The sequence below is a fragment of the Mastigoproctus giganteus genome, chromosome 7 (assembly GCF_048544385.1).
Source record: "Mastigoproctus giganteus isolate SK-2022 chromosome 7, ASM4854438v1, whole genome shotgun sequence".
Classification (NCBI taxonomy): domain Eukaryota; kingdom Metazoa; phylum Arthropoda; class Arachnida; order Uropygi; family Thelyphonidae; genus Mastigoproctus; species Mastigoproctus giganteus.
Window position 1 is genome coordinate 27383693 of NC_143581.1, and position 15196 is coordinate 27398888.

General features: G+C 37.4%; 1 protein-coding gene across 2 annotated transcripts in view; it reads right to left on the minus strand.

Annotated features, from left to right (window-relative positions):
- Positions 1–15196, minus strand: part of LOC150082751 (guanine nucleotide-binding protein G(s) subunit alpha-like) — a 200567-nt gene that overhangs the window by 40550 nt on the left and 144821 nt on the right. For both annotated transcript variants that reach the window (XM_090376807.1, XM_090376806.1), the window contains exon 8: positions 8097–8276. In XM_090376807.1, the coding sequence (XP_090232933.1) occupies positions 8097–8276 (180 nt within the window). The remainder of the gene's footprint in view (positions 1–8096; positions 8277–15196) is intronic.

Sequence of the window (15196 nt, forward strand, 5' to 3'; positions counted from 1 at the left end):
TCTGCCGTTGAGCAGGGCAGCTGAGAGCTTGATGGGCCCCCTCATATTAATTTCTTTGAGGGCATTTACCCTACACCTCAAGCTCTCATAGACACCCATCAGAAAGCTGAGTTGGAGCCTAATTTCTTGACACTCTAGACACCTAGCATGCCTTTGTGTGTCCTGTTTTAGAAAGGTCGGCAAACATTTCACACATTTTTTGAGACTATGATGCATTGGAGAATCGCCCCCTTCGCTTCTCCCCCAAGTCACAACACTCTCGCTAGTCTGTGATCTTTGCTGCGCAGCTCTAGTCTGGGTCATGATTTCCGTTTAAATACAATTTAATTAACAATGAAATTTAATAAGATTAATAATATTTTTGATTAATTGATAATACTATAATAAGCTAACAGATTCCTAATACAGTGCTTCGTATTATGCTATCTAGTTTTACTTTATATCTTACGCTATCAGTTTGAGATATATGTACATTACGCTATTTCTTATCGACTACAATATGGCGGCTAGTTCAACAATATTGGCACCAACACCGGGAGCTGTAACTTCCAAAAATCACTGGTTAAATTCGAAATAAGAAGCTAACAAATGCTACTAAACCTATTTAATATCTCTGTAAAACACAATGTACTATGTTAATTAACAAAGAATATGGTAAAAATTAAAAATACTAATCATTATTTCCCTTTCTGTGGCATACTTGTTCATCATTACTTTTGTTTTAACCATATTCATCTTTACAGCAATATGTATGAGGGGTGCTGCTTCTTAAAGTTATATTAAATTGACTTGGTTATAAGACATGTGGACATAGATAGTAATAATAATAAGCAAGTTAAAAATACTACAAAACATTAACTGGAATTACCATTAACAGACTTCGGTAATCTTAAAATTTTATTTAAAAATAAAATCCATTCTTCGGTTTTTATTTATTGAAAATAGATTAACTTTTTCATTCAAGTTTGGTGCACTGTTCAAATCAGCAGTGCTTGCTCTGCAGTTTCTTTCCCTTGTTTTAACATCTCTGAAAAATGCATGTTGGCAACCTGCCAACTAGGTATTAACTGAACCACTGGGACCAAAATGTGGAATGCGTAGTGCACAGTTCTGCCTACGATTAAACTTCAAATTTGAAAATGATTTCATGTTTTTATTCATTTATTATTGAAATGATTATTGGAAATAGAGGACGAGTATACTATATGCGGGACCTGTTAATAAAAATATTCACTGCATTGCACTGCACTTCCCAAAATTTCATATAACTCCATTAACTGTATATTTAGATTTAAAAAGATAGGAGTGCTGCAGTTCCACAGGGCCTACCAACGAGCCGGCCCCTGCTTTGTCACATGGCAGATTGAACTAAAGCCAGTAGTGGAGGAAAGGGACTTGGGTATTACAATACGGTCAGACATGAAGTACTCCGAGCTTTGAGGACTGGTTGCAAGGAAGGTCCATGGTGTCCTATCGATGATTTATCAAACAATTGGTAGTACAGATAAGGATATCATAATCCCATTATATAAGGCTATTCATCATCAGCCATTTTCAATCCACTGCAGGATGAAGGCCTCTCCAGCAACTTTCCAGTTCCTTCTGTTTTGAGCACTGGCCATCCATTTACTACCCACAAACTCATGAATTTCATCTATCCATCTCCACCTTTGTCTTCCAGGTTTTCTTCTAGCTCCTCTTGGATACCATTCTGTTATCTTCTTAGTCCATCTGTCATCATGTCTTCGAGCCCTAATCCATGTGTTTCTCTTCTTATCTAACAGTCTGATTCCCAATATAATTCGTTCCATTCTTCGCTGTGTAGTTCTCAGCTTCTCTTCCATTCTTTTGGTGAGTGCCCAAGTTTCACTTCCATAAGTCATGGTGGGGAGTATACATTGGTTCATTATTTTACGTTTCAGACAAACTGGGATATTGCTCTTCAGAATGTGACTATATTTCCTGAATGCTATCCATCCAAAATTTATTCTTCTCTTGACTTCCAGCCATTTATCATTATTACAGCTAATTACTTGTCCCAGATAAGTATATGACTCCACCTTTTCAATTACTGCTCCTTCAATCATTATTTCCCTTTCTGTGGCATACTTGTTCATCATTACTTTTGTTTTAGCCATATTCATCTTTAGTCCAAAATCCTTACTAACTGTGCATAACTGATTAAGATTTTCCTCTAACTCTTTGGGATTGTGGCTTATGACCACAATGTCATCTGCAAATCGTAAATGGTTTAGGTACTCTCCGTTCACATTGACTCCTTTCTGCGACCAGTCTAATCTTCTGAAAGCTTCCTCAAGGGCAGCAGTAAACAGCTTCGGAGATATTGTGTCTCCTTGTCGAACTCCTTTCTCAATTTTAAATTTCCTACTGTCTTTGTCTAGTCTAATAAAGGAGGTAGCACTCTCATATATTTTCTTCAAAATCATAATATATGGGGTATCTATGCCTTGTCTTTCCAGTGCCCGAAACATTGCCTTATGCTGTATGGAGTCAAATGCCTTTTCATAATCCACAAATGCCAGGCATAATGGTGTTTTATATTCATTTGCTTTCTCCATTAGCTGTGATATTACGTGAAGGTGATCCATAGTTGAGAATCCTGTCCTAAAGCCGGCTTGCTCTTTCGGTTGATTCTCATCAAGTATTCTTTCTAATCTGTTAGTAATGACCCTTGTGAACAACTTGTAGATGTGGGATAACAAGCTAATTGGTCTATAATTTCCAATTTCTGATTTATCTCCTTTCTTATGCAGCAAAACTATGATTGCATTATTCCACCGCTTAGGCATCACACCTTTTCTAATGCACTTTGTGAAGAGCCTTGCCAGTTTTTGTGTTATGTCTCTTCCTCCCAATTTTAACAACTCTACAGTAACTTCATCTTCCCCCAGGGCTTTCTGATTCTTCATTTTCCTCAATGCATGTTCTACCTCATCAGGAAGAATATTGGGTATGTCGTATGTGTTGTTACTTTGCAATCCATCTTCCCCACTGCTGGCATCATTTCCCTTCTCCTTGTATAATTCTCTATAGTAGTCTTCTGCTATTTGATTTTTTTTTTTTTTTTTTTGATTTGGTAGTTGTTGGCGCATCGGCTTCTGTGGCCATATTGCACCTCCCAGGGTTTTTGCAGTACTTTGATCCAAGCCCGAGGCGGGAATCGAACCCGCGACCTTTGGGTTGCCGAGCAGGTACTTTACCCACTCGGCTAGCCCGGTCGGCTGCTGCTATTTGAATTATGCCTTCTCTGCTGTTTATAAGTACACCATTGCTATTCTTTAGTTTCAGTATCATTTGACTTTCTGTATTACTGCTCATGGCTGCTGATTTAAATCCTTTGTTTTCCCTTAATGATTGTTCTACTTTTCTTGTGTTAAATCTTCTTATGTCTTCTCCGGGTCTCTTTCTAATGGCTTTGCATAACTCAGTATACTCAGTTTTCTCCTTGTCAGTGTTTATCTTGCTGTTCATTTGTCGCCTTCGGTTCATTATAACAAGTGTTTCTGGACTAATTTTTTCTTATTTGGATTTCTTTTTCCCTATAGGTTTCTTGGGCTTTATCACTTTCAGAAAGTTGTAATATTCCTCGTCGATATCTTGTTCAAACTTGTTCTTAAGTTCCAGTACATACTGCTTTTTCTCCTCTTCTGTTATCTCAAAGACCTTTGTATTATTTACTGAAGTCAGTTTTTTCCTTTCCTACATCTATATCAAGTGTACATCTTACCATTCTGTGATCACTTCCAACATTTACCTTATTCAGGACGGTAACATCATTCACAATATATCTTCTGTTAGTGAGGATGAAGTCGATTTCATTAGTAGTTAATCCATTTGGACTCTTCCATGTCCACTTTCTGTCCACCCTTTTCTTGAAAAAAGTGTTCATTACTGACAGTCCTTGAGATTCTGCAAATTCCACAAGTCTTTCACCTCTTTCATTTCTTTCACCAATTCCAAAATTTCCTATTGTTCCCCTTTCTGTGCTGTTTTGTCTTTTTCCAACCTTAGCATTGAAGTCCCCCATAATAATAGTGTAGTGGGTTTTCTGCTCATCTAGAAGACTCAATTTCGGTAACCTCTTCATCATCATGGCTCGATGTTGGTGCATAAATCATTATAATCTTTGGCTTGTACCTCTTAGAAATCTTGAGTATTAGTCTTGACACCCTTGGTGATGTACTTTTGAATTCCAAAATGTTGTTTTTAAAATCTTTATGGACCAGAAAACCAACTCCACCTTCACTCCTTTCACTGTTTCCATTGGTGTACAGCAGATTTCCACTTGATAAACTTATAAGTGATTCATTTCTTCTTCTTGTTTCAACCAAGCCGATGATATTCCAATTCACATTTTCTAATTCCTTTTCCAGCTCTAATATCCTGTCTTCACCGATGAGTGATCTTACGTTATAACAGGCCAAGTTCAGTTTCCGTGCATGGCAGCCTGGTTGTACCCAGAGATTCTTAGCACCCTCTGCTTTCACTCTGATCCTCTCGCTGCCTTAAGAGGGAAAGTGAAAGCTGCTGAGGACTGAGGGACATTTATTTTGTCGTGCTGCCATATGCTGGAGGGTTTGGTCTTTTCCTCTTCACGCTGACCAGGTGTCTTGAAGAGAACCACTCTACACGTTCGTTGCCACCTAAGTGACGTAACAGGGCTTACCATTGAGAAGGTGTGCATGAATGGATTTTAGGGAGGCAGGCCAACCGGACTTCTCCCAAATCTTATGTAATAGAGAGATATTGGATCCATCAGTGTTTTAGGCTGATTGTCTGATAACACACAGGATACGTTCAAGTATGGAGACCGCACCTAAAGAAAAACATTGTGATTCTTGAAAGGGTCCAAAGATGGGTAACTCGCCTGGTGAGATCGGCAAAAGGGCATCCATATGAGGAAAGACTTTGAATATGTGGGATGTGGAGCTTGAAACTAGGCACCTTAGAGGAGACTTGATTGAGGTGTTTATGGCGCTGAGAGGCATAAGTAAAATTAATGAGGATGAAATTTTCATGGTTATAAATGATTCTAGAACAAGGGGCCATAATTTCAAGTTACAGGGTGGGGGGAGATGTTAAGACTGGATTGCAGGAAGTTTTATTTTAGCCAATGAGTTATAAATTACTCAAATAAATTACCTACATAGGTGATAGAGGCTGACAATTTGTGGAAATTCAAAGATCAGCTGCAGAATTACCTACAGGAGGAGGGAAATGCATAGGTTGTCTATTTCCTTTTCTCTTATTAATTTTTTTGTTCTTATTATTATATTATTTTATTTATTTTTGTTATTTTATTTTATTATTATTTTTTTTTTTTGGCTGGTGCAGCATAAGCCATGGGCTTCCTTGCACTATGTGGCCACTGCTAATACTAATACTAAAATACAGGATCATCTATATCAGTGGTTTTCAACCTTTTTTTTAATAATGGCACCCCCAAGTCATCTATTTTATTTTGCGGCACCTCTACTCAATTTTCTGCCTGTTAGATCCGATTGTGTGTGTGTGTGTGTGTGTGTGTGTGTGTGTGTGTGTGTGTGTGTGTGTGTGTGTGTGTGATATTAAAAAAAAAAAAAAAAATATATATATATATATATATGTTATATGATAGCTATTACAATATATAATTATAAAAATTACATTTCATAATACAAATTATATATATACAGTATATAATAATTTTATTCTTCATTTAGAGGTACTAAGAAAACATCAATTATAGATCACCACAAAATTAAAAAGATACTGTATACTTTTTTTATAAAAAAATAAACATATAAATTTTAAAAAATAATAATAAGTTTTAAGTAACAAACCCAAATTACGCGGCACCCCTGAATTGTTGTTGAAGCACCCTAAGGTGCCGCGGCACCCCGGTTGAAAACAACTGATCTAGATAAATGACATTCATTCAAATATGTATTTCAAGAGAACACAGCAGTTTTGTAGGAAAAAATCTTGTTTATTTAAATGATAAAGTATTATGACTATTGCTCATGAGCTACATTCCAGAAATAACTTTGATATCATCTATTTGGGCTTTAGCAAAGAATTTAACTTGGTCCCAGATGAGAGACTGCTATTTAAGCTGGTACATATTGGAATTATGGGTAAGACCCTTGAATGGTGTATAGGACAGCAACAGGACAAGGATGCAATGGGTTATTACTAATGGTTAATCCTCATAATGTGCTGGCTTAGAACTGTGGCCCCTTGGGCTTGGTGCTGGTTGCACTCCTGTTTCCAATTTTCATAAATGGCACTGACAGAGGGTTATACGGTGTGATGTTAAAGTCTTCTGACGTTGTGATGATCAAGGAGGTAGTAAATAGCTGGTATCAGGGTAAATGAATGGTACTCCTTCAAGACAATTTGGAGTGGTTTCAAGGATGATCAGATAAGTGGCAGCTATGCTTTAATGCTGAAAAATGCAAGTTCTACAACTGGAAAATAATCCAAAAATAAATTATACACTATGCAATTAATAACAGTATGGTAAAAATGGGATTTGGTGGTTATGATACGGGTAGACAAACAGCTGAAAAAGGAAGGGTCCATGGTGCTCAAAAGATGATTTATCAAGCAACTGATTAAAGTGGTAGGGTTGTTATAATTCTGTTAATTAGTCATCTTCATTATATATTTTCACATATTTATAAAAGCACATTTCCTTTTTTTATAATAATAAAAACCAAGTAAACTATCAAAAAATAATAAAGTACACAACCAAAAAAACATGCTAAAAGAGCCAGTAAATTACCAAATTATACATACAAAGTTTATAACAAGATGAGGTCAGGTGTTCATTTAACATAAGCATAACTAGGATACAATGTGGCTAATATACTATGTCTGTAAACTGCATGTTCTAAAGAAACAATCCCAACCTATGTGGCATGCCTCATTTGTTAGATGTGAATGAAGAAGAAATGGTAACATGAGTTTTTATAGGTAGGCAATTTTCTGAACAGCATATTTTTGTTATAATTACTGAACACACAATTAAAAGCTTAGGCACTATGTCTGTAGCAGAAATATTAAAATATTATTTGAATATTTTTTCAATGCATGTGAAAGCCATGAAACATGAAATTTAGAAAATGTAGACCATTAATCTTTGCAATTAAGAGCTGGGACTGTGTTTTACAGGTTAATCCAGTTGCATTGTTGGATAGGCTAGTCTTTTAGCAAAAAAAAACATATTGTGGCCTGAAACCAACTGACTGGCTGGTGGATAGAAATCCCTCAAAAAATTTCCTAGCTATCGATAGGATTTAAACACTACATTTATCAACTGTGGCACATGTTACTAAGCTCCAGAGTCTCCTTTATAATGATGAAAGCCATGTGTGACTCATTTATGTGTCTTAATGTTAAATTTAATAGATGTAATTTAAGGTTTATTTGTTTGTTATTTGGTTTTTAGGAGCATTAGCAACTAAGGCCATATTGCTCTGGGGATATGCGGTGGTCATTCCCTGACCTTTCCGCATCCTCCGTATTTGGTGGTGACGGGCTCAAACCCCGGTTTAATCGAGAAGCGTGTGTTACGCACTGCTGCTCCTTCCCACCTGGCTACGGAGGCGCCTGTGTAATTTAAGGAAAGTGATGGGCAAAAGACAGAGAGAAAGAAAGAGAACTGGAATGTTGGATGATTTGATAGAAGCTGATGGGTATTGCAAACTAAAGGAGATAGCTTGAAATAGGGAGAAATGCGAATGCGATTGAATTCTAGATGTCAATGAATCTGACATGTGGCAGAGAACTTATGATGATGATGGTATAAAAAAATTAGAAATTGATATTAAACATTATGATTCAATTCATGTTGAATGAAATTTCATAGAATACAACAGTATTCTGCAAAATAGTTTTGTAATAACATTGGCTTTTTTTTTTTTTTTCTTTCCTTTTTTGAAATGAACAGTTATGTATTGTATCAGAAATATCATGGTAGTTCAGTATGGGTTACCAGGGCATCTTTGATTTTTGTATGAAAGTGCAGGGTAATTTATTTATGAACAGTTTTTTGTAAATTAGATGCATATAAAGCTTAAAATTCTACTCGCCTGTTATTCCAAATGCTTTTAAACAAATCAAGAGACTCTCGTAACCTATTTTGGTTTGGATCTTCTCGCAGCACCATGTTAAAACTACTACATGCTGTTACAAAAATGATTGCTGTGACATCATTAAAACACTGGATCCACTTTCTCCTTTCGTCTCTTTGTCCCCCAACATCAAACATACTGGAACAAATAAAAATTATAAGCACTGTTTACAAGAATTGCAGTTGAAATAAAAATTGAAGTGATATGTAAGAAAGAAAAATATGAGAAAATGACAAGCAAATTTTTAAAATATGTTGTATGTATAATTTGTAAGCTGTTACAGGTAGATTAGTCAATTGCAAAGGATTATAACATTCCTTTGTCAATACTCTCAACAACTTTGGTAACCAATGAGAACATAGAAAATGCACTGAATTTTTAGATTTTATGCACTAATAGCAGCGCATGTAATACGAATTATATATATTAATAAATATAATTCATATATACAGGAACTCCCTGACTTATGCAATACTCGACTTACGGAAATTCGACTTTATGTAAGTTTTTGCCGGCCGGTGCAAACCTAAAATAATCGTGGAAACTTATTTTGCATCCTGTAGGAATAAATGGAGGTATTGTGAAAATGTAATGTGAACCCAATAACACATTTTTTTTTTTTTTTTTTTTTTTTTGTAATTCGTTCCAAGTCCTTGAAAGTTGAAAATTTTGCTATATTACTAAGCTATTTATCTCTCTAAAAGACCATATTTATAATGTAAATTGCACTACCCTTTCATCGTTATCACGTTCCTTTGTGATATTTTTCTAAAGGACGTTTCTGATGGTCACGACCAAAAAAACAATATGCACTTTCCAGTTGCTTTTCTGTTATTTTCTGTGCATCTAATTATAAGAGGGTACTAAACTTGATCTTATTGCATTTGCAATAATACCGATAACTGGAATTCTGTGGGTTTTTACATTACGGTATTATGGTGAAATGAGTTCCCCTTCACTGAAATCTTCAGCCATAAAAAACATAAATTTTCAGAATCTTCTCTTCATTACTATTTACTTATTACAATGGTGAAAGGAAAAGGACCAACGGAAAGTGCAAGTGCTAGGACATGAAACAAAATTAATTTAGAAATGAAGATGAAGCAGGACAAAGTTGGTCATCTATTGCACGGAATTAGGTCTCACTGCTTCAACAGTGAATACTATTTTAAGGAACTGTCCCAGTGCATGCATAACAGAACATGTCAAAGGATCAATGCACTTAAGATCAACAGTGATCACAAAACAGCATTCAGGTGCTACATTGAAGATGGACAACTGTTAATAATATGGATAGAAAATCAGATTCAGAAGCTAGTGCCCGAGTGTTTTTTTTTTTTTTATGTAAACCCAAACACGAGAGGTATTAAAACCTATAGTACTTATTACCGTGCTTGGCTTGGAGGTTGACAAGACGAAAGAAGATATTTATTGACATTGGACTTGAACTTCTGTAGACTGTAATTTTCAGGAAATACGTATGAAGGAAGGCAATAGTGAAATTATAGGAATCTTATAATACCGTGATAAATCTGACTAAAAAATGAATAGCAAGTGCTTAAAAAACGGTACTCACCTTGTATAAATCTGCAATAAATTTATTGGTAGATGGTAGCAAAATTTAGGTTGGAAGATGCATTAAAAAGAACTAAGGCGGAGAATGGGGTGAAAATATTTTAAACAGATTTTAAAATGAGCGCAAGGAAGTAGAAGTGCAGATCTCCAATCCTTGGTTGTCGTAAAGAGGTTAAAGGACGCAAATGAAAAAAAGAAGACCAGTGATGCCAATAGTCATTACGAGGGACTTTCGTTGAATAAACCGTCATCAGTTGGCAAACAGGAGAGAAGAGAGCGTGTGTTGTATTTAAAGTTTATCTATACTCTCGTGATGCTCTTTTTGAGACGTGGGAACTTTATGCCCTTGGTTATTCCGAACATGCCCCACATGTTTGGAATACCAAGTTACACAAACCTGGCCACCCACTAAGACCTATCGTTTCTTTTAGTAGATCAGCTTTTGCTAATTTATCCACCTTCCTTGTCAAAATAATATCCCCACTCACTCGATTCTCTACATTCAAAATTAATAATATCAACCAAGCCTTCGAAAAAATCAGTAACACCACCATATCTGACGGAGAAGTATTAGCTTCTTTTGACTTCATATCCCTATACACTAATGTGCATATTCCTTTCACCCTACAAGCATTACGCATACTTCTAACTGCTGATGACACTTTAACGAAACGTACCTCTCTTTCAGTTGACCACATCCTTGAACTCACAACTCTTTTACTAGACGCTAGATATTTCAGATTTAATAATAAAATTTATCGACAAACATTCAGTTTACCAATGGGTTTAGGCATTTCTGCCCCCCTTTCTGAAATTTATCTCGCCACTATTGAAAATCAAATTTTACAACCTTTCCCTTCTGAAATTAAATTATACATACGCTACGCCGATGATATCCTAATAATAGGCAACAGAACAACCATAGACAATCTCTTTTCAAAATTCAATACAATACACGACAGGCTAAACCTTACCCTCGAAATCGCAACGGACAATCAGATTAATTTTCTTAATCTTACTAATTATAACAGACACAAATTTAAATACAAAGGTTTTCAGAAAAAACACGTACACCGATAAATATCTACATTTCACTTCACATCATTCCCTTAGTTTCAAAAAAGCCGTCCTACACAACCAAATCTACAACGCTATCAAATTCAGCTCATCACAAAACGATTTACACAATGAACTTGCACAATTTACACAATGATCAATACCTTACTGATAAATTCATAGCCAGGAGCTACCCCACCTCAACTCATCCAACATACAATATCCACCGTCAAAAACAGTATTAACAACTCCACCAGACACAGTAACAAGACAAATACTCGCATAGTTCTCCCTTACCATAGTGAACTCACAGCACAATTCCGGCGTATTTTCAAAGATACCGATACCTTCTCTACTTACAATACACCAGGTTCCCTACTTAATTCTTATAAAGATACACACAAATATCCCATCAACCATCTCAATAATATAATATATCTCATAAAATGCCAACCAAACTGCGACACCTGTTATATCGGCAGCACTACCACAAAATTCGGTTCATCCACAACTTCCAATACCCGCGCATACTACCACTTCAATAGTTTCAGGAAAAGTCAATCCTGCACTGAGTTAACAATCCACGCTCAAACCCACAACCACAGCTCCCTTGTTGACTCTGCCATCACCATTTTTAAACTTAGCTCGAGCTACAGAATTCTCCGATATGAAGCCCTCACCATCAAATGGTACCGACACCATTCCGATCTCAATATTATTAACGCTAAACTTCCCTTCAACCTCTCACCGGCTTGGAACCTCTCGCGGCTAAAGTTCCCACGTGTCAAAAAGAGCATCATGAGAGTATAGATAAACTTTAAATACAACACGCGCTCTCTTCTCTCCCATTTGCCAACTGATGACGGTTTATTCAACGAAAGTCCCTCGTAACGACTATTGGCATCACCGGTCTTCTTTTTTTCATTTGCGTCCTTTAACCTCTTTACAACAAACAAGGATTAGAGATCTGCACTTCTACTTTCTTGCGCTCATTTTAAAATCTATTTAAAATATTTTCACCCCATTCTCCGCCTTAGTTCTTTTTAATTCATCTTCCAACCTAAATTTAGCCACCATCTACCAATAAATTTATTGCAGATTTATACAAGGTGAGTACTGTTTTTTAAGCACTTGCTATTCATTTTTTTAGTATGAAGGAAGGTTGTTCCAGAAAACGGCAGTTGAATGAATAAACAAGGAATATGAAAAGTTGGTTCTGTGAGTTTGAGGTTGGACAGTAAATGGATGTTGGCTGCACATGTTCGGACTGTTTTGAAAGAGAGAGTGGGAATTATAGAAGCCAATTCAGAAGAACAGTGCCCATGGAAGTATCTGTAGAAGAGGCATGCAGCAGAAACAGTACATCTATGAGACAGCGAGTGGAGAGACTCTGTTAGAGATGAATCATTAATTAACCTAACTGCCCTCTTCTGAATGGAATCAAAAAGCCTGAGAGAGGTTTTGGGGCCACCACCCCAAATGTGGGAACAATATTCCATGGTAGGGCGGATTTGCGAATTATACAGAGTGAGCAGCTGTTTGGAAGAAAAGTAACACTGAGAGCAAAAGAGAAAACCAAGTTTTTTAGATGCAGAGGAAGCAATATTTCTAATGTGCTTGTGCCAAGAGAGATTAGAAGTCAGGGTAATCCCCAAAAGAGATATATCATTTTACATAGAAATCGCAGTGTCACTAAAGAAAAGCATAGGAGCGGAAGAATCCTTTTTGCGAGATATAAGACAAGACTGAGTTTTTAGAAAGGTTGAAATCAACTAAGTTGTCTTTGCCCCGCTGGAGAATTACCTGAAGATCGGAATTTAAGGAATTGGTAGCAGATTTTCAAGAAGTTTAAGCTGATTGAGCAGGGCAAGGTTTCTCAAAATAGAAAGTGGAATGCAATGTGCTATCATCGGCAAAACTATGGATAGGATTTCCAGTCAATGGAAGAAGGTCATTAATATACAAGAGGAAAAGAGTGGGGGAAAAGAACTGAACCTTGGGGGACACCGGCATTAGTGGAGAAGTTAGAAGACAGAAAGCCATCTACCATCCATCACCCTCAGTGCGCGATCAGACAGAATACTAGATAGCCAATTACAAAAAACAGTTGGAAAACCATAAGACGGAAGCGTCTTTAGAAGACCTTTATGCCAAACACGATCGAAGGCCTTTGAGATGTCAAGAGCAACTCCTTGTGTTTCATCAAACCTTTCCATTGAATTAGTCCATAAATGGGTAACATAAGGCAGAATATCACCAGTGGATCGACATTGACGGAATCCATACTGGCGATCGTTAATCAGACGGAAGGTTTCTAGGTAGTTTAAGAGTTGGCGGTTAACTGATTTCTCCATTACTTTAGAAAGAGTAGAAGTAACTGCAATGGGATGATAATTGGATGGGAGGGATTTGTCATCCTTTTTAGGAACTGGCTGGATATGAGCAAATTTCCTAGCAGAAGGAAAAACACCTTTGGAATAAGAAATTGAAACAAGGTGGCAAAGAATAGGAGTAAGTTCAGGAGCACAGGTTTTGAGAACAAGTGGGGAAATACCATCGGGACCTGGAGCTTTCTTAGCATCAAGATTCGTCAAAATCCTTCTGACATCCTTTTAATGGAAGACCACAGGAAGCATTGAATGGAGCATGTTGGTAATGGTGGGAGGTGTTTTACCAAGATCATTAATACATGAGTTGGAAGAAAAATGGGATGGTAGCAAGTAGCAGAGGCACAAGAAGCAGAAATGACACAAGACAGTAATTAGTGGCAAACATTTATTTGACATAATATTAACAATGGAGTATGAGATGGATGCATTTCATAACGTTACAACAGATGCTCGAAGGTTCCACCATGAGACACGATGCATGCGTGACACAGATGCAGCACGGACACGGTCGAACACACCTGGAGTTTCTTTGACAGTTGCAGCAGCGCAGACAAGTCTCGCCACGAGATCCATTTCCATCTCCACAGGCGATTCACACAAAATAGAATTGAGGGCCCCCACAGAAAGAAATCAAGGCTCGATAAATCAGGCAAGCATGGGGGCCAAGCAACGGGTCCACCACAGCCAATCCATCGACGCCCAAAACGCCTGTTCAAATGGTGACGAACACACCTTACATAATGGGCAGGCGCCCCGTCATGTTGATACCAAATGTTGCATCTCACATTTGCTGGAACATCGTCAAGTAACCCTGGTAGAACTTGTTCGAGAAAGATCCGATATTTAGCGGAGTTCATGTGGGATGGTAACAGGTATGGGCCAACTAAGCAGTCACCGACCATACCTGCCCACACATTTATTGCGAAGCGATGTTGTACCGCATGGGGATACACACCGTGTGGGTTGTCGTGAGCCCACACATGAGCATTGTGCTGATTGAATAAGCCTTCCCGAGTGAAATAAGCCTCATCTGTGAACAAAACATACGCTAGAAAATTCAAGTCTTGAACACTTTCTTGGAGAAACCACTGCGCAAAAGCCACACGTGCAGGATGATCTTGGGGGAGCAGTAACTGAATCCTTTGGAGATGAAAGGGATGTAAGGAATTGGCGTGCCAGACACGCTGTACACTGCAACGAGACACTCCTAAGGCAGAGGCAATGGGACGTGTGCTGGTAGTAGGATTATTCTGGACGGCATTCAACACAAATTTGTTCCATGGCGGGAGTTCGCATCGAACGTGGTCTGCCCACACTACTCCTGTTACCTCTTAATGACCCATAATTGCATAAATTTTGATGCAAACGTGCAAACAAACTGTGGTCCTGTACATATCTGTCTGTGAAGCGTTCTCCATAAATTCGTTGAGTGGCTCATCCATTGCCCTCTGCTAATCCATACACTAGGTGCATGTCTGCCAGCTCACAGTTCGTATATCGATGCACGCTCTTCATGCGGCGACTACTGCTTGAATGAGTAAACCAGAAATTTTCCCTCTCGTGAACTGACGAACAGTGCCATCTACCGACTTACGGTGACGTTTCTGGTTATGGGTTCCTATGCGAATCACATTCTTTTAGATGTTACCTACCTCCCTGCTCGTTTAGGGCAGGGAGGTAGGTAACATCTAAACGATTGTACCAATATTTTTGAGACACACTGTATATATGTGTGTATTACAAATTAATTATAATGTGACACACACAAATTAATAGTGTTTCAAAATTTCATGAAACAAATGTAGGAGCACATTCCACAGCTAAAAATACGCAAAAAAGTTCCCATAAACATGTCAGCCATTATAATATACTAATATTATTCTCAAGTAATTTGAGTCACTGTCTTTCCTCACCATGTGGAAAATATGTGCATTCCCATCCCTGAAGAAAGGAATTGAAGTCCTTATTTACAATATATTAAACATTAATTGTAAATTACAAAACTGTTTAAACTAAAATAAATCGCTAGGACGAAAA